This window comes from Rhododendron vialii, chromosome 10a, assembly GCF_030253575.1.
Source record: "Rhododendron vialii isolate Sample 1 chromosome 10a, ASM3025357v1".
NCBI classification, from domain to species: domain Eukaryota; kingdom Viridiplantae; phylum Streptophyta; class Magnoliopsida; order Ericales; family Ericaceae; genus Rhododendron; species Rhododendron vialii.
Window position 1 is genome coordinate 27,738,678 of NC_080566.1, and position 18,768 is coordinate 27,757,445.

The 18,768-nt window shown below is 38.2% G+C and overlaps 2 protein-coding genes and 1 pseudogene across 2 annotated transcripts; all 3 read left to right on the forward strand.

The window, feature by feature from the left end:
* Positions 1 to 1,665: 1,665 nt before the first annotated feature.
* On the forward strand, positions 1,666 to 4,900 carry LOC131303080 (uncharacterized). Its single transcript, XM_058329868.1, has 8 exons — positions 1,666 to 1,758; positions 1,868 to 2,119; positions 2,211 to 2,317; positions 2,419 to 2,650; positions 2,739 to 3,016; positions 3,186 to 3,582; positions 3,754 to 4,677; positions 4,790 to 4,900. Exons 1-8 carry the CDS (start codon positions 1,666 to 1,668, stop codon positions 4,898 to 4,900), a joined length of 2,394 nt encoding a protein of 797 aa, XP_058185851.1.
* A 1,209-nt stretch (positions 4,901 to 6,109) lies between these two features.
* LOC131303783 (alcohol dehydrogenase-like) lies at positions 6,110 to 11,082 on the forward strand (annotated as a pseudogene).
* A 1,104-nt stretch (positions 11,083 to 12,186) lies between these two features.
* On the forward strand, positions 12,187 to 13,412 carry LOC131303784 (cell wall / vacuolar inhibitor of fructosidase 2). Its single transcript, XM_058330794.1, has one exon. It carries the CDS (start codon positions 12,695 to 12,697, stop codon positions 13,241 to 13,243), a length of 549 nt encoding a protein of 182 aa, XP_058186777.1. The 5' UTR covers positions 12,187 to 12,694; the 3' UTR covers positions 13,244 to 13,412.
* Positions 13,413 to 18,768: the final 5,356 nt, after the last annotated feature.

Here is an 18,768-nt window from a genome sequence, read left to right on the forward strand (position 1 = left end):
TGGGGCTTTTTTGAAGACCAGATTTATTGAGCGTTAATCGTAGGATGTCAGATGATTTCCTCAGAGACACTAGAGTTTTGGCACAAATAAAAACAATTTGGCATTATCATTTCTTAATTATACAAAGGTATTTGTTTTTTGGTCTTTCGTTAAACCTAATCCGTAAAATCCTAGGGGACTTGGGGGAGGAGAATAGAGCTTACGGTATGTTGGTATAATGTGTTGTCCAAACAACTCTTAATATTTTTGGGTCATGTTGTATTTTTTGTTTGGGCTAAAATGTCTATGTTTGCAAGTAGACAATAAAATGTAAGTGCGTAATTTGGGTCAAGTTTAAGTTATTTTGTAGTGGGGCATTTGTTTAAAGATAGACCCAAGGTTGTATCATATATAAGCCTTCTAGAATTCTCTAGAAAGTATGAATGAAAAATCTTAGTGGAGTGCTTTCCCCCATTGCTCTGTTTCCATGTGTGTGTTCTCCTTGATAAAATTAGCAGTAACCAATTGCTAGCTTGATTCACTAATCTCTCCGCCAGTTAATCAAGGCCAAGGCTAATCTCAAGCCAACAAAGTGGTATCAGAGCTGGTTCCCAAAATCGACAGCTAGGGTTCAAGAAAAGAAGTCCAGACGGAAGATTTGAGAAAAAAGAAGAGTGGGTTCTGCAGAAACTTCCATGGCTGATCAAATCAACCAAAGTGTGAGTTCTCAACAGCCACCTATTTCCATATTTGCTGAAGAAAATTGCGATTATTGGTATGTAAAGATGCAAACTTTCTTTCAGTCACAAGGGTTGTGGAGTTTTGTGAAAAATGGGTATCAAGAACCTAACCCAGAAACTCCTTTAACTCAAGGAGAAAAGCAAAAATTGGAGTAGACAAAAAGGAAGGATTCAAGGGCACTCTTCCTCATTCAACAAGCACTCTCTGATGATCTATTTCCAAGGATTATTGAGACCAAGAAATCAAAGGAAGCGTGAGATATTCTGCAAAAGGAGTTTCAAGGAGATAAGAAGGTAAGGGTTATTAAACTTCAAACTCTTAGAAGAGAGTTAGAATATTTGAAGATGAATTGTGACACCTCGCTTTCCGGTAACTGGCGGTACTGCAGGATAGCAGGCTCTGTCCGGACGGAAAGGGGCAACTCATGGTTTATAAGGAAAGATCCATCCTACTTATACAAGGCCTTTTAAAACCGTGAGGGCAGGCCAAAGCGCATATAAACTTCACAGTTAAGCGTGCTTATCCTGGGGTAGTCTAGGGATGGGTGACCTACTGGGAAGTCTATGGGCTTTCGGTGTCCAAGGCGGACAATATTGTACAAAGATGGAGTGGGTCGTTACATGAAAGATTTTGAAACATTAACTAAATATTTTCAAAGCTTATGGTGATTGTTAATCAAATGAAGTCTTATGGTAAAAAGATCGAAGAAAAGAGGATTGTTGAAAAAATTCTGGTTAGTCTACCAGAAAAATTTAATACAAGGATTGGTATAATTGAAGAAACAAAGGATATCTTTGAAATGAGTGTCCAAGAAGTGATGGGGTCATTGAAAGCTCAAGAACAAAGGTTGTTAAAACAATCAGAGAAGCCCTTGGAGAGTGCATTTTAGTCTAAGGTTAATCTGAATTCTAAAAGTCATGGAGAATCATCAAGTAGTAATCAAACATGCAAGAGCAGTTCAATCACAAAGGGGTGGTCGAGTTGAAAGAGGAAGAAGAGGAAATTCAAGAGGAAGAGGAGGAAACTCAAGAGGAAGAGGTAGAGGAAATTATGATAGAAGCTTAAATATTGATGATGCAAAAAAATGTAGAATATGTGATAAGGACAATCTTTTGAAAATGACTGTTGGTTTCGGGGAAAACTGCAGTGCTATAAATGCAAGAAGTTTGGGCATGTTAAAAAGGATTGCAAGGCAAAGAGCAATCTACAAGCTAAATTTTCAAAAGAGAAAAATGGTGAAGGGAATTTATTTTATGATTGTCAAGTTGCCTCCGAATACAAGAATGAAGTTTGGTATCTTGATAGCGGTTGTAGCAATCACATGACTGGTGATCAATCCATTTTCTTGAACATGGATACTTTAGCTGGTTCACAAGTGAAAATGGGAAATGGAGCATTAGTATGCAAAGGGTAAAGAAACAAATGGAGTTCAAACCAAGAAAGGAACAAAGTTGATTCATGATGTGTTGCTTGTACCAGATTTGGAGCAGAACTTACTAAGTGTTGGACAACTTTTGGAACATGGTTATGCAGTCCATTTTGAAGCTGGTAGTTGTACCATTCATGATAAAGATGACCGAAGTCAACTTGTGGCAAAGTTAATGATGGAGAAGAATCGAAGCTTTCCGCTCACATTTAAATATGTAGAAATGTTGCTTTGAGAGCACTTGTGAATGATGAATCGTGGTTGTGGCATAGGAGACTTGGGCAATTAAACTTTCATGGTCTCAAGTTGCTTCAACAAAAGATCATGGTTCAAGGTCTTTCGAATATTGAGGAAGTTCATGATGTTTTGCGAAGGGTGTGCACTTGGGAAGCACCATCGAAAGCCGTTTCCAAAAGGGGTTTCTTGGAGAGCAAAAGAGATGCTGGAATTAGTTCATACGGATGTATATGGTCCTATGAGAACTCTATCGCATGTTGGAAACAAGTATTTTATTTCCTTTATTGATGATTACACAAGGATGACATAGGTCTATTTCGTGCGGCAATGATCTGAAGTGTTCTCTATCTTCAAGAAGTTCAAAAATATGGTGGAGAAGCAAAGTGGGTACTATATTAAAACCTTGAGAAGTGATAGAGGCAAAGAGTACAACTCTAAGGAGTTTGACAAGTTTTGTGAAGATGAATGTGTTGAAATGCAGCTAACAATGGGTTACACACCACAGCAAAGCGGAGTATTCGAAAGGAAAATTCAGACGGTGATGGAAACGGCCAAGTCTATGTTGCATGAGAAAAGGCTGCCAAAGATTTTTTGGGCAGAAGTTGTTTACACGGCTGTTTATTTGATAAATCGGTGTCCTAAAAGGCTGTTTGGAATCAAACTCTAATTGAAGCTTGGAGTGGGAGGAAGCCGTCGGTGAAGCATCTCAAGGTGTTTGGATGTGTTTGCTATGCTCATATTCCAAAAGAAAGGATAACCAAATTGGATGAAATGAGTGAGGTGTATTTTTTGTGGGATATAGTAGCCAATTGAAGGGATACAAATTGTATAACTTGAAGACAAATCAAATTATAATCAGTCGGGATGTGATGTTTGATGAGAATGCTTCATGGAATTGGGAACAAGGAAAAGTTGAAAAGAAATGTGTCCAAGTCAATGAAGAACAAGGAAGTGCTGCACATGAAGGGGAAGATAATGAAGGCTCACCTCAATTCTCACCAAGGTTAGCCTCACCATCATCTCCTAGACTTTCTCCAAGTTCAAGTTCTAGTTCATCCACACCTAGCTCAACTCCAATAAGAATGAGGAGTTTGAGTGATGTGTATGCCCAGTGTAATTTTTGTATGGTGGAACCGGAAAGTTTTGAAGAAGCAATTAAGAATGAAACTTGGATAAAAGCTATGGAAGAGGAACTCAATGTAATCGAAAAAAATAAGACATGAGAATTAGTTGAAAGGCCACAAGACAAGGATATCATTGGTGTGAAGTGGATTTTTAAAGTGAAGCTGAATTCGGATGGTTCATTCCAAAGAAACAAGGCAAGGCTAATAGTAAAAGGGTATGCACAACAGCTCGGAGTTGATTACTAGGAGATTTTTGCTCCAGTTGCAAGGCCGGACACCATTCGAGCTCTCATTGCAGCCCAAAAAGGTTGGTCATTGTATCAACTTGATATAAAATCAACTTTCTTGAAAGGAGAATTGAAAGAAGAAGTTTACATTGAACAACCTCAAGTATTTGTCACAAAAAGGGAAGAAGACAAGGTGTACAGATTGAAGAAAACATTATATAGGCTGAAACAAGCTCCAATAGTATGGTACAGTCAAATTGATTCTTACTTCAATGGAAAGGGGTTCAAGAGGAGCAAAAGTGATTCGACTCTATATGTGAAGACTCAAGGTACATCAATTCTTATTGTTGCCTTGTATGTCGATGATTTGTTGTTTACTGGTGATAATGAGGAGATGATATTAGATTTCAAGAAACAAATGATGCAATGTTATGAAATGAGTGATATGGGCTTGCTACATCATTTTCTTGGAATTGAAATTTATCAAATTGAAGAGGGTGTGTTTATCTCACAAAAGCAATATGCTAAAAATATTTTGAAGAAATTTGGGATGAATGGGTGTAAACCCGTGGCTACTCCTCTGATTGTAAATGAAAAACTCATGAAAGAAGATGGTGAAAAGAAGGTTGATGCCACTTTATATAGACATTTGGTTGGGAAATTATTATACCTCACAGTTACAAGGCCTAATATAATGTATGCTGTAAGTTTGCTCTCTAGATTCATGAACAATCCCAGCCAAAATCATCTTGGTGCTGCAAAGAGGGTTTTGAGATACATTAGAGGCAAAACCAGCTATGAAATCAAGTATTGCAGAGAAGCAGATGTGAAACTGTTTGGGTTTTGCGATAGTGATTGGGGCGGCTGCATTGATGATATGAAAAGCACCTCCGGATATATTTTTTCTCTTGGTTCTGGAGTATTTTCTTGGGGCCTCAAAGAAGTAAGAGAGTGTGGCGCAATCAACTGTAGAAGCTGAATATGTTTCAGTTGGTTTAGTAACCTCTCAAGCAATTTGATTGAGGAGAATACTTGAAGATGTTTGTGAAAAACAGGAAGAAGGAACTGAGATTTTCTGTGATAACAAATCAACCATTGAGATGGCCAAAAATCCAATATTTAACAGCCGCACTCGACACATAGCAATCAAACATCATTTCATTTGAGATGTAATTGAAGCATGTGAAGTGCAGCTTGTGTTTTGCAGATCGGAAGAACAAGTTGTTGACATTTTCATTTTTCTCTAAGGCTCTACTTAAACAAAAGTTTCAGCATTTCAAAAAATTACTTGGAGTTGTGGAACAGCACATTAATGGGGAGTAATGTTGGTATAATGTGTGTTGTCCAAACAACTCTTAATATTTTTGGGTCATGTTGTATTTTGTGTTTGGGCTAAAATGACTAGTGGACCATAAAATGTAAGTGTAATTTGGGTCAAGTTTAAGTTATTTGTAGTTGGGCATTTGTGTAAGGATCGACCCAATGTTGTATCTATATACAAGCCTTGTAGAATTCTCTAGAAAGTATGAATGAAAAATCTCAGTGGTGTGCTTTCCCCCATTGCTCTATTTCCGTGTGTGCGTGTTCTCCCCGATAAAATTAGCGGCAACCAATTGCTAGCTTGATTCACTAATCTCTCTGCCAATTAATCAAGGCCAAGGCTAATTCTCAAGCCAACAAGGTAATCGAACTTTGCCCAGGTGCACGGGGGCATAATGCCTCACAACTGAGGTAGCCAACCACTTGCAATAATACAAAGGTTAATCAGTCACTTTAGGCAGCATCGTTCAATCAAAGATATGTATATACTTGCCGTTCAAAAAAAAAAAATCTGTATATACAAAAATCACATCCAAAATTATCTTGGTCTAATATAGAGTCAAGATTTCATTGATAACCATACATGCCTGTGTTGTTGGCAAGATACAGAGAACAATGTTGGACATATAACATTATAGGTTGATGTTATTGGCATAACATAGGTCCAGATTTCCATAGATAACCATATATGTTTGTGTTGCCACCATAATTTTTTTATTTTTTATTTTTTATCAAATAGTCACTATCACCGGTCAACGTCTTATTCTCAATCGGTCAAATATTTTCTTTCCCACCGGTCATCATCTCCGACTCCGGTCGCCCGCGCCGCCAACTTCCGGCACCGGCCAACTTTCCTTTCCGGCCAACTTCCTGTTGCTGATGTAGCGAGAGGGATAAATAATCTTTATTTAATTTAAAGGTATTTTTTGTCTTAGTGGGTTTCATGACGGAGAAAAATGTGGATTTTGCTGCTCATCTGATGGAAGTCAACATGGTGGATGCAGTGTTGGATTTGTTAGGGAATTTGGCTTTTCCATTTGATATTCCTTAGCACTTTGCTTTCGAGGAGTTCTTCTGCAAATACTCCTGGAGGGGCCTGTCCTGCCTTTTGGACTAGGAAGGCATGCTGAAACTAACATTATCCCCCAATATATTCTTGTCAAATCCAACAGACTAATCAGGGTTGCTGGAGATAGGTTGAAGATGATGTAAGCTTGTTTCTCCTTTAATCAAAGAATCAACTAATGGAAGATAAATAAAAAAAAGAATCAACTAATGTGGATACATCTGCAGCATTGCCCAAGTAAATTGGGATTCTGTGGGACTTGTGAGCCACTCTTTAGTTTTTGGTATTCTATCTATCCAGTAGCAATCCAACTTGCTTTTATTTTATTTCCATGGCATCTTCAAAGGATATCAAATGAATTGCTATAATCAAATCCATCACTGTGATTAAAGTCAACTCACCTGTTTGAATAATCTAACTCAGCTGCACCCATTCTACCCAGCCGGCATTCTGTGGGCTAGAGAACATCTGAATTTTCATCAAAACACAGAGTCAACAAGCCAACTCAATTCACACGGGTATTCGAACTCGAAGGGTGCAGCTGGATTTGCAGAAGTTTTTTCTAGCTTCCAAAAACCAAAAAAACAGTGGTAGGAAAGGAAGTAGTATATGGTTTTCAAATCTGATCAGTTTGTGTCTCATGCAATATCTATCTGTATATTGAGATGCACATATACGTTGCGACGCACAAGCATGTCTCCACACCGGAGAAGAAAAACACAATATTTGTGAGAAAATCTCAAGAGAGAAAGAGAGGGAAAGCTAGAAGAAGATGGTAAGCACAGCTGGTCAAGACATACGTTGCAGAGGTACTCTCACATCCCTTCTAACTAACTGATATTCCTCTCGGCTGACTGCTGATTTTCGCAAAGTGTTTTCTCTTGACCTCGCTAATTGTTGGTGATGGCGTGTGTGCTTTCAGGTGTTTTTCAAAAGCAAAAGATGGCGTTGAGTATAATTTTCAGTTGTTTCCTTTGTGCTTAGTAGTAATTTGTTAGCTTCCCAAAAAGTTTTCCTGTTCTAGTTTTAAAATAGATTTTGGGAGGTTCAATTTTTCCTGGGCTGAGAATGTATCTTGTGCTGTTATGGTTATTAGGATTCCAAAGATTGTGCGAATTTTTCATCAAAATTTTGTTATTGGGTTTAAAGAAGACAAGTAAATAGATACAATCTGCTAATATACCTTATATTCCTTCCTTAAAAATATAGTCTATAGCCAGAAGCAATCGTAATCCATAACCAAGATTGTGGAGGTCTCTTCATAATAATTGAATCATGCATTTTCAATGTATTAACACAGATATTTCATCTATCCGTCCAACATAGATATTGCACTTCAAACTTATGACCAAACAAAGCCTTATGAATCCGCTATGCCATTAAGAGCATATATTTAGTCAATTCAATCTTTCAATGAGGAACTGCTTCGATGATCCGGTGACATTTTTCGCTTACATGTAGTGATTTTATCCCTTTCTTTGCTCTCTTTTTATGAGGGTTGTATTGTCTCCCCTTGATGGAGATTTTCTCAGTTTTAGATTAGTATCGACCAATTCAATTTGTTGTACACTGCAGCTGTCGTGGCATGGGAAGCTGGAAAGCCACCGGTGATAGAAGAAGTGGAGGTAGCGCTTCCACAGGCGATGGAGGTTCGTGTAAAGATCCTGTTTACCTCCCTTAGCCACACTAATGTTTAATTCTGGGAAGCAAAGGTAACTAACTACGTTTCGAGGATAAATCTTTGCTCACATTTTATTAATTAGGAATAATAGACCAAGTTCAATGAATTTTGTTGTTTGCATACTAATATCTGCATATTTCTTCGAAGGGACAAACTCCATTATTTCCTCGTATATTTGGGCACGAAGCTGGTGGGTATGAGATCTTAAGTCCAATCTACTTCAGCTTTGCTATTTCGATTGCTACGGATTTTATTGATCATGTGTATCTTTTATCTTTGTGCTTCCATATTTTTCACTCTGTCTCTGCATTCAGGATCTTTGAGAGCGTTGGCGAAGGTGTGACGGAACTTAAACTAGGGGACCATGTCCTTCCTGTATTTACTGGGGAATGCAAAGAATGTCGGCCTTGCAATCGAAGGAGAGTAACATGTGTGACCTCCTCAGGATAAACACTGACCGTGGCATGATGCTCAACGATGGCAAGTCAAGGTTCTCAATTAACGGGAAGCCGATTTACCATTTTGTTGGAACTTCTACATTTAGCGAGTATACTGTGACTCATGTGGGTTGTCTTGCCAAGATCAACCCTTCTGCTCCACTCGACAAAGTTTGTGTTCTTAGCTGTGAAATTTCTACAGGTTGGGATCGAAAGTTTACCAATTTCCATGAAATATTCATTGATATCATGTTTACTTATGTTAATGAGTTTCTTTTCTTCTCCTTTGAAGGTCTTGGTGCCACAATGAATGTTGCAAAACCTAAAAAAGGGTCCACTGTGGCTATTTTTGGATCAGGCGCCGTTGGTCTTGCGGTGAGTTTGTCATCTCTCTTAAGAAATAACCATTTAAATTTTTGTTTGTTAATTGCTGGTGTCATGAAACTAGATCATCAAAATTATTTGGTTCCGATTGAATAGGCTGCCGAAGGAGCTAGAATTGCAGGTGCTTCGAGGATCATTGGGGTAGATTTGAACTCAAAGAGATTTGAACAAGGTGCGTCAGATAACTTCAACTAAAAGTTCTTTTCCTCACAATATTACTGTAAAGTGCAGTATGCAAACTATCAATTTGTTAATAAACTGATCTTAAAATTAGAGAACTTTCCAACATCTGCCAAGACCCGGTAGGAGATTCCCTTCTCTTTATCGTTATCGGTCAGTCGGCTAAAACACCAGGAACGGCGACTACCCGAGCTAATGATAGAGGCAAGAATACTTTCCGGCCAGGCCTTACTATAACCAACCTCACAAATCCAACTCAATCTTTTACACCGATGTATCGTACTTATAAGAAAAGATTTAATTACTTCTATGCTATGTTACATAACATGAGTCTTGGTTTCAACACGGAGACGATTTAGACTTTAGTGGCACCCTCCATTGTAGAAATATAGCTGTCAATATCAAGGGGATGGTATGAAGTTTTTGATCTGGACATTGGTAGTTTCTGCTACGGAGCCTGTCGTAAACTTCCCACGAACTCCCTTTCACCCAAAAGCCCAGCCAAGAAATTTACTTTCATTTACTTTCCCTCTAATGTCAGTTTCCTTCTTGTTGTTCACAGCCAAGAAATTTGGGGTGACCGAATTTGTGAATCCAAAAGAACACGATAAGCCTGTTCAGGAGGTACTATCCTAACACCTATCACCCGCGATAATGAGGTGAACAAACCACCTATCAAAGACCTTCAAACACATTGATCTGAGCTTCTTACTCTTTCTTGCTTTCAGGTGATTGTTGAAATGACTAACGGAGGGGTCGACCGAAGTGTGGATTGTACCAGCAGTGTCAATGCCATGATATCTGCATTTGAATGTGTTCATGATGTAAATTTCTACTAAACTCTTCCATTTCGCGTCAAGGAAAAAATTTAATTCTTGATTCAAAGTTTAAATGTCCGATTCTTGCATGCTTGCAGGGATGGGGTGTTGCTGTACTAGTAGGTGTGCCAAACAAGGATGATGCTTTCAAAACCCACCCGATGAATGTCTTAAATGAAAAAACTCTCACAGTAACCTTATTTGGTAACTATAAACCGCGCTCTGACCTTCGTGCTGTGGTGGAAAAATACATGAACAAGGTAAATTGCATTACCTATTTATAGAGCTCGTTCTGTTTTAGGCAACTAGGTCATCCTCTCCGCATTTCTTGAAACTATGGACCATATTCTAAATCTTGGTATTGGGACACTTTGTGGGTGTTGATGATATGGCGAAGTTATGAGCTGATAGCGGTCAACATCATTCTATATAGGGGCGGACCCACCTTGGGGCACGTGGGGTCATGTGCCCCCACGCCTTTTTTTAAAAAAAATCCCGATTTTATATGTATATATATATTATATATGCTATATTCTATAAGATGTTAAAGTTTGGTTCAGCGGTAAGAGACACGCTATGGCAAAGGAATAACGCGAGTTTGAGTCCCACTGGGCCACTCCCCTAACTTTTTTTGGTTTTTTTCAAAATCCAACTCTTTCACAACCAAGGTTTGCCCCACTCCCCAACGTCTCCAATCAGTTGTATAATACTCAATATGAATCCGCACATTGTATTTGTATATTTTTGGTCCCTGAAACTTGTACTTGTAGAGTTAATAATGGAAAAATAGATGATGAACATGTGATAATTTTGTTTTAACGCATATAGTCGAAGTGCGCAAGTTTGCCCAAGTAGCTTGTTATTAAAATACATATATACTTTAAAATTATTACATTATCATGAATGCTAATTAAAATTATTTGGGTGTGAATGTGCTTAACTGTAACTCATATATTACTGCATTACAAAGAAAATTGGTGCCCCTCGCAATGTCGAATTCCTGGGTCCACCACTGATTCTATACATAGGTAAATAATGGTATCAAATGTTCGGAATTCTGTTAGGTATAGGCCGGTATGTGACAAATTAAAATCCATTTGGGAATCTGCTTCAGACCATGTAAAATCACTTCACCGACACGACGAACGGACTCCTTCAATAAGAAGAGAAATAGCTTTGATTACATGTCATATCATTATACAATACATTTATCCTATTAATTGTTCTTGTGTCTATTTCCTTTGAAATTCGTGTAGGTGCTTGAACTGGAGAAATTCATCACCCACGTACGAAGTCCCGTTCGCAGAGATCAACAAGGCTTTTGAGTATATGCTTAAAGGAGCTAGATGGTCTCAGATCCATCATCCGTATGAATATATGCTTAAGAGCTAGCGATATATATCCTTAGTTCGAGACTACTCCTTGTCCTGAATGTGCAAAGAAGTTGATAAAAAGACCCAAGTATGATGAAATAAAAGGTCTGTAGGTTGTTTTGGGAATTTTATCTTTTTTTGTCTTCTCTTATGTAAAAGAAACATGATGTGATCATTACGTAAAAGAAGTTCAGTATATCTTTTTACAGTATTGTGCCTTGAGAACATTGCTAACTGCATGTACCCATCGAAATTAATAGTTAAGTCTTATCCAAACAGTGACTCTAGCGGCTCAAGATTGGCTCAAAACCCCATCCATGAACCTTGGCAGTACTTAATTAACACTTCTGCTTAAATATGACATGTCTACAAATCAAACTGCCATGAATTCCAAGCCTCCAATATATGTTTCAGATCCTGTGTATCCTGTCGCTAGCTGTTCCAACCCATTGTCCCATCTTCAAGGCGGTGTCGACAATTTTAACTGAAAACCCAAGTCACATAAAGTGCTTATGTGAGCGTGAACATGCAGGCCTGCGAGAGTGTGGAAAATGTCGATCTCCTAAATCCTGAATTCTGAGGCATTTTTAAATTAAGTAGAGCTATTTACTTTAAAAGAGGAGTTGTATCAGAAATGAGTTAGTCGCCATCGTATTAGCTGGCCACATCACTAACTCATATAGATGGGCTCATGAATTTCGTCCTTGTACACCAATCTTTGAACTAGCGCGATTCGCCACTCTCTAGTGACGAATTATGTGACTTGGCTCAAAACGAACTCTTTTACTTTGATATCGCTGATTAGAAAACTACCCAACAAAACTACGACAGTTGTGACAAAAAAATGTGAACACAAGAGCCCATAGGGATCCAATAATTGTAAGGTGCAGAATCTCTGTACTAAGGAACAAGCATTCCAGAATCAAATGTGATCAAGAGAGGGTCCCTTGTCCTTGTATCCGTGACCCGTGACCTTGGCAACTTGGCCAGCTACCAAACAAGTCCTTAAAGATTGCATGGTTCCTGCCAAACAAACCCTTCCATTCAATGAACACAAAACAACATTGACAACTCAATTCAGAGCAATAAATCAAACATTAAAATAAAGCAATATTTTTCAAGTAACCATAGAACTCTATTTTACAAGAACCATAAAGTGGAAAAATATCATCTCTATAGAAAAAAGAAGAGAGAATAAATAATAAGGGACGTGTAGGAAAAATTTTACTCTTCAACCCTCCTTATTTTGTTGTTCTCTCTCCTCGTTCTTCTCAAACCAAACTATGCAAAGATAGAACTAGGGGTTGGCTTATGGGAGCAGGGCCACCTGATATTTGCGAAACTCCTTGATTATCTGGTTTTTTTTTTTTTTTTTTTACTTTTAAACCTTTACATGTTGCCCCCTACTGTTTTGTATGCAAAATATGAATTTGTATGCAAAATATGACTTACTAAAAGAGTTGTTCATGTTTTTTTTAATCGACAAAAGTTGTTCATGTTGTAGTCCATTGTATGTGAAATCTTCGATATTCCGTCCCTAAAATGATGGATTTTCTCTTCCCTTCCTTTTCACAAGTTCCAATAAAAGCATAAGCGCTCTTGTAATTCTTCGCTTCATTGCCTTGTACAAGACTGAAGGCACTAACGAAATTTACTCTCTCTCTCTCTCTCTCTCTCTCTCCAATTTACTTCGTCTCAACAATGACTTCTTCTTCTTTTCTCTTGCTTTTCCTTCTCTCCATTGCACTTCTCCGCTTTTACCAACCAATTGTTCTTGCAAACGGAGACACCGATTTGATCCAAAAGACTTGCAAAAGCACCAAATACTACGACTTATGCTTATCTTCTCTCAAATCCGACCCAACGAGCCCTAAAGCAGACACAAAGGGCTTAGGAACAATCATGGTCGGCGTTGGAATCGCTAATGCAACTGCTACCGCCTCTTACTTGTCGTCACAAGTACTTAGCATCAGTACCGATACCTCAATGAGAAAAGTCATGAAGGAGTGTGCTGATAAGTATTCGTACGCCGTGAATGCGCTCCAATCTTCGATTCAGGATTTGAACTCGGAGATGTACGACTATGCTTACATGCATGTTATGGCGGCCGCGGACTATCCGAATGCTTGTCACAATGGGTTTAAGAGGTACGCGGGGTTGGCTTATCCACCTAAGCTTGTGGGTAGAGAGGACGGGTTGAAGCATATTTGTGATGTGGTTTTGAGTATCATTAATCTTCTTGGAAGGTGATTTTGATCAGCTTAATTTCACTCAAGCGAATGGGACTTCTAATCGCATTCCCTTCTTCCGCTGCACGATATGGTATCTTATGGTGTAAACTGTAAATTTTGGTTTTCCTTAATTATGTGTATTTTATTATCTCTTTAAATTATGGGCAATTACCTATTGTGTACTTTTTTTCAAATTTGATTTACATATTTTTTATTTTTTCATCGAGACGAATAGATTAATTTAAAAAACAATTTGATGCAAAACTTGAAGTGTTTTGGCTTAATTTCGGAGCCGTTGGGAGCTATTTCAAAGCTGTATGAAGCCGTCTGGAATTGATTGAAGCCATTTGGTGTTGTCTGAAATTTCCACCCGCGTAGGATTCAAGTCCGTCTGGGTGGTCCGTACAACTATGTTACCTGGCTTCAATCCCTACTCTCTAAATTTCCGCCTGGGAAGGAGTCACGTCTACCCAGACGTACGGGAACGCTAAAACGCGAAAAGACTCTTTTTAGGGATTTTTTTGGGCTTTCCTAACCCAATTAGGTTTTCTTTTGGTAGGCAACTTGCACTACAAGAAATTACATAATTGTCCACTAAAATTCCCGACTAAAAAGAATTGGTCACCAATTGTCGAACAATTACCGACCAAATATTATTTTGCCTGTAAATATTAATATTAAACTCCAACTAAACCAATTTGGTCGCTAATTTTATAAATTTGCCGACCAAAAGAAATTTTAGTCAGCGAATATCAATTTTTTCCAATTTAAAAAATCAATAATTCGAATGCATTCCCTGACTAAATAATTTGGTTTGTAATATTGGTCTTCAGCAGACCAAAATAAATTTGGTCAGCGAATATCAATTTTTTTCCAATTTAAAAAATCAATAAATCAAATACATTCCCCGACTAAAACATTTGGTTGGGAATATTAGTATTATTGCAGACTAAAAATAAATTTGGTTGGCAAATATCAATTTTTCAATTTAAAAAATCAATAAATCAAATACATTCCCCGACTAAAAAATTTGGTTGGGAATATTAGTTTTTTTGCAGAATAAAAATAAATTTGGTCTGCAAATATCAATTTTTTTCCAATTTAAAAAGTTTCAAGAAACGAAATATTTGTTCCAACCACATTGATCATGATGCAACCTTCCCGATTGAAACCATTCACATTTTTTTTCTTTTTAATCATAAGATTATCGTAAAATATTGGCTCGATCGGGTTAAGGAAGCTTCTTTATCAGAATGCAAATTCAAATCTTAAAAAAATTTGTTGTCAGATCAAGTTTCCATCCGTATGCGGTTAATTTCGTTCTTGGTATGAATGATCTAATTCGTATTACATCAAAGATAGATGATTTCGATTGCCAAAAAAGACCTTAGACGGGGCTTAATTTGTTAGTGCACTACAACACTTTAACGTCTCCGAACGTATTAAATTTGATCATGTTGTCGCCGATATCAAATGATCTCCGATTTTGGTGACCATGCTATAATTGATAAGAAGTGAAATCCTAACGGTTCAGATCGAGCAATATAAAAAAGTACACGGCAGTTACCATTACAATCTATACTTTTGATCTGCTTGATAGTCAACTATGTCTTATGTTGTACTTGTTGTTGCAATAGTCACACGATCGCGAGACTATTATAATGATCGAGACCGTTGATTTCGTTGCACTTGTTGAATTATTCATTCTTGTAAATTTGGGGATGGGTTTTTTTAAGAAAAGGTAATGGGGTCCCAGATCCAAGAAAGACATTTGTATATTATGTATATGTCGGTTTTTGCATGTATACAAAAACTTGAAACCCTAGAAATGCGTTTTTTACGAGAAGGTAATGGGGTCCCAGATCCGAGACAGAACGGACTGGCCGGAGATAGGGACAATAAAAATAAGGGTGGATGTGCCAGGTTTCCTTGTTTTCCATAGCCATGCTTACGCGTAGATAAGAACATTACCAGCCAAATAATTTGGACAAAAGAAGTATTACGGAGTATTATTTAACCGAAAGTCTTAGCTCTTTAATTAAGTGCACTACTCGATAGTCATCCATAAATAATGTGTTGTATGAAGTACTAGTGCTTTCCTGTGTCTACGGCACTATCCACCATTTAATGACATTTTTGTAATATATTTGTAAGAGTTTAGATGTTTCCTTAACAGAGTTGGAGAGCACACATCAGCTCTTGAATCAAATGAATCTTAGCCCTTCTTTCAACTTGTGTTTATATGTTCCCCACACCCTTGGTGTTTTATTAGGTAGATGTCTCAAAAAATGTCTAGCATCCTTTGTTTATATGTATGGAGTATGTCTACCATCCTTGGTGGTATGGAGTATGTCTTAGAAAATCTTAGCTCTTATATGTACTGGTTATGTTCTAGGCTTCATGATTTTCTTTCCTATGTTTCTTCTCTGTCTCTGTCATTTGTTAATTTGCCTTTAACATCCTTTGCAATGATTCTTCTTCTGAAGCAGTTATCTGAAAACTCTACTCCCATGGCTGCATGTCCACTCATTATGTAGTGCTGTACATGGCTGTTTTTTTTTTTTTTTCCCTTTCAAGTGTTGTATGGCTGTTTTTTTGTGTGTGTCCTTTCAAGTGCATATGAGATTTTGAACATGTGGTATGGCATTCGGCATTGATCATAGCCATGTAGTGTACATGGCTGTTTTTTTGGCCTTTCAAGTGCTGTACATGGCTGTTTTTTTGTGGCCTTTCAAGTGCAGTACTTGGCTGCTTTTGTTGGGCCAGGTATGGCCTTATAGCTATGTCTTTAACTATAGGCTTTAGACTATGAATATGTTGGATTAGAATGGCAGTTTCTGGTAGCCAATATCTGATGCATCTCACCCAAGAATCCTCTCTGATTGTATTCACTATCCAGTAATCAAAGCACCCAATTCTCTAGTATTTTCATCACCGCTTTCATTTGTTTTAGTGGTGGTTTTTGTAACTAACTCCACTATCCAGCAGTTGAGTTGATTTGCTTTTTAAAGTTAGTCTCGGGTTGCTTTTGGCTAGGCAAATAAGTTAGTGTACATTCACTAATCTTTTTGCTTTACATTTCAAACTTAGTGAATACACCCTACGTTTTTGGATATGATGTGACCGCACTTTTGTTTCTAAGTTTGAAATGTAAAGCAAAAAGATTATTCACTTTTATGGGATTCCCGTATCCATCATGTCCAATCGAGATCTGAGATTTACCGCGCATTTTTGGTAAAGTTTGCAAGCCACTTTGGGCACTAATCTTTTATTTAGTATTGCTTATCATCCTCAAACCGATGGGCAATCTGAGAGAACAATTCAGATTTTGGAAGATATGCTTCGGGCTTGCGTTATGGACTTCTGCGGTAGTTGGGAGGATCATTTGCCATTAGTCGAGTTCGCGTACAACGATAGCTATCAATCTAGTATCGAAATGGCACCGTACGAGACTTTATATGGAAGACCGTGTCGATCGCCTGTTTGTTGGACTGAACTAGGAGAGGCTACGTTAGTGGGGCCGGGTATGATCAAGAAGACTTCTGAAAGCATGAGAACGATTCGTCAACGCCTTAAGAAAACTCAAGAGAGAACAACTGAATAAGTTAAGGTGATTCGCCAAAGATTGTTGACCGCGCAAAGTTGACAAAAGAATTATGCCGATCGTCGTCATCGTCCATTGTCATTTAAAGAGGGGGATCATGTATTCCTTAAAGTATCGCCGCGTAGGGGTTTGCCTCATTTTGGAAAAAGGGGAAAGCTATCGCCGCGTTATATCGGGCCGTTCGACATCATTGAGAAGATTGGGGAGGTTGCGTATCGTTTGGCTTTGCCACCGAGGTTATCAGGTATACATGACGTGTTTCACGTGTCAAAGTTAAGAAAGTACAAACCGGATCTGTCACATGTGTTGGAGTGGTCCGAACTTGAGTTAGAGGCCGACGCGTCTTATGGGGAAGAACCAGTGCGTATCCTAGATTAGCGAGATCAAGTGTTGAGGGGTAAGACGATACCATTAGTATGAGTCTTATGGAGAAGTCAAGGTAACAAGGAATCGATTTGGGAATGAGAAGATGATGTTAGAGAAAAGTATCCACACTTATTTCCGAAATGAACCAATGTGAGTGTTTGAAATTTAAAGTATCATGGTATTTGACTGGTTGCATAATATTGGTGGTTATAATTGTTACATGCATATGTGATGTATATGTTAGCTAGTCTTGGCATGAAAAATTTCGAGGATGAAATTTCTTTAAGGATAGTAAAATGTAGAGATCCGTATTTAATTTATTTGATTTTTAATGTTTATAATTGAGAAAGAAATGGGAAATAGTGGTGTTTATGTGATTTGGGCTAAGGTGATAAAATTGATTGTGGAAAGGTGCAATGTGTAATTTGTATGTATATGAGTATATATAGGAGGGTGAAAGAGAGCATGGAATCATTTTCCCTCTCTCTTTCTCACCGTCTCCCTCTCATCTCTCGGCTCTCTCCCTCTCTCTTGCTCTCTCTCCAAATTTCATCCTAACAACTCAAAACAACATTCAATCATTCACCCTCTATGCATATTGTGGTCCATACTCCGTTGGTTTGAGCTCGGAGGAATCGTATTGCACTTTGTTTCGATTTTCAGAAAGCTAGGGCTCGTAACTGCTTGGGTTACGTGCTTCGACTTCGAGGTAGGGAATTCTACCTCTCTTTATATGTTATTTGAGTGTTCTTATGTCATCTTTGAGCTTGTATTGGTAGTTAATGAGATTTGATCGAAATCTGAAAATCCTGTCAAAATGGCCTGAAAAACGCCCCCCCGCCCCCCCCCCACAATCGGTAGGAACTTTTCACCTACCGGTAGGACAAGTGAGAAATTCTTCATAACTAGCTCAAACGTACTGCAGCAGCTCAAAAGTTGCTCAAAAGCTCATACACCTACCGGTAGAAACTTTTCTCCTACCGGTATTCTTACGTTCAAAATCTTGGCCTCTCTGTTTCCAATTTTTACCGGACGTACTGCAGCAGCTCAAAAGCTCATACTCCTACCAGTAGAAACTTTTCTCCTACCGGTATTCGTTCAAAATCTTGGCCTCTCTGTTTCCAATTTTTACCAGTAGAAACTTTCATCTACTGGTACCGATATTCTTACGTTCAAAATCTTGGCCTCTCTGTTTCCAATTTTTACCGGTAGGAACTTTCATCTACTGGTAGGACAAGTGCAGAATTTCCCTCTTCTACCGGTAATTGAGCTGCTACAGTGTCTTTCAGCAAGTTTTTCGACGTTCTTCCAAATCACTTTTTGAAGCTTCTCGTCGACTCCAATGAGTTTGTTTATGCATTCTTTCAAGTGTTTTTAAGAATGTTACTTGTTTCACACTAGAGTAGTATCTGATGAATTTAAATGAACTCGTTGAGTTATGAAATGTGAAATATAGGTTGTTGCACTTTGAAAATAAGAACGATACAGTTGAGTATGTGAATGACGCGCGAACACTCGGGGCCCATCGACGGGTGGGTGCCTGGCAAGGGGATATCGGGGTCTCATAATCAGTC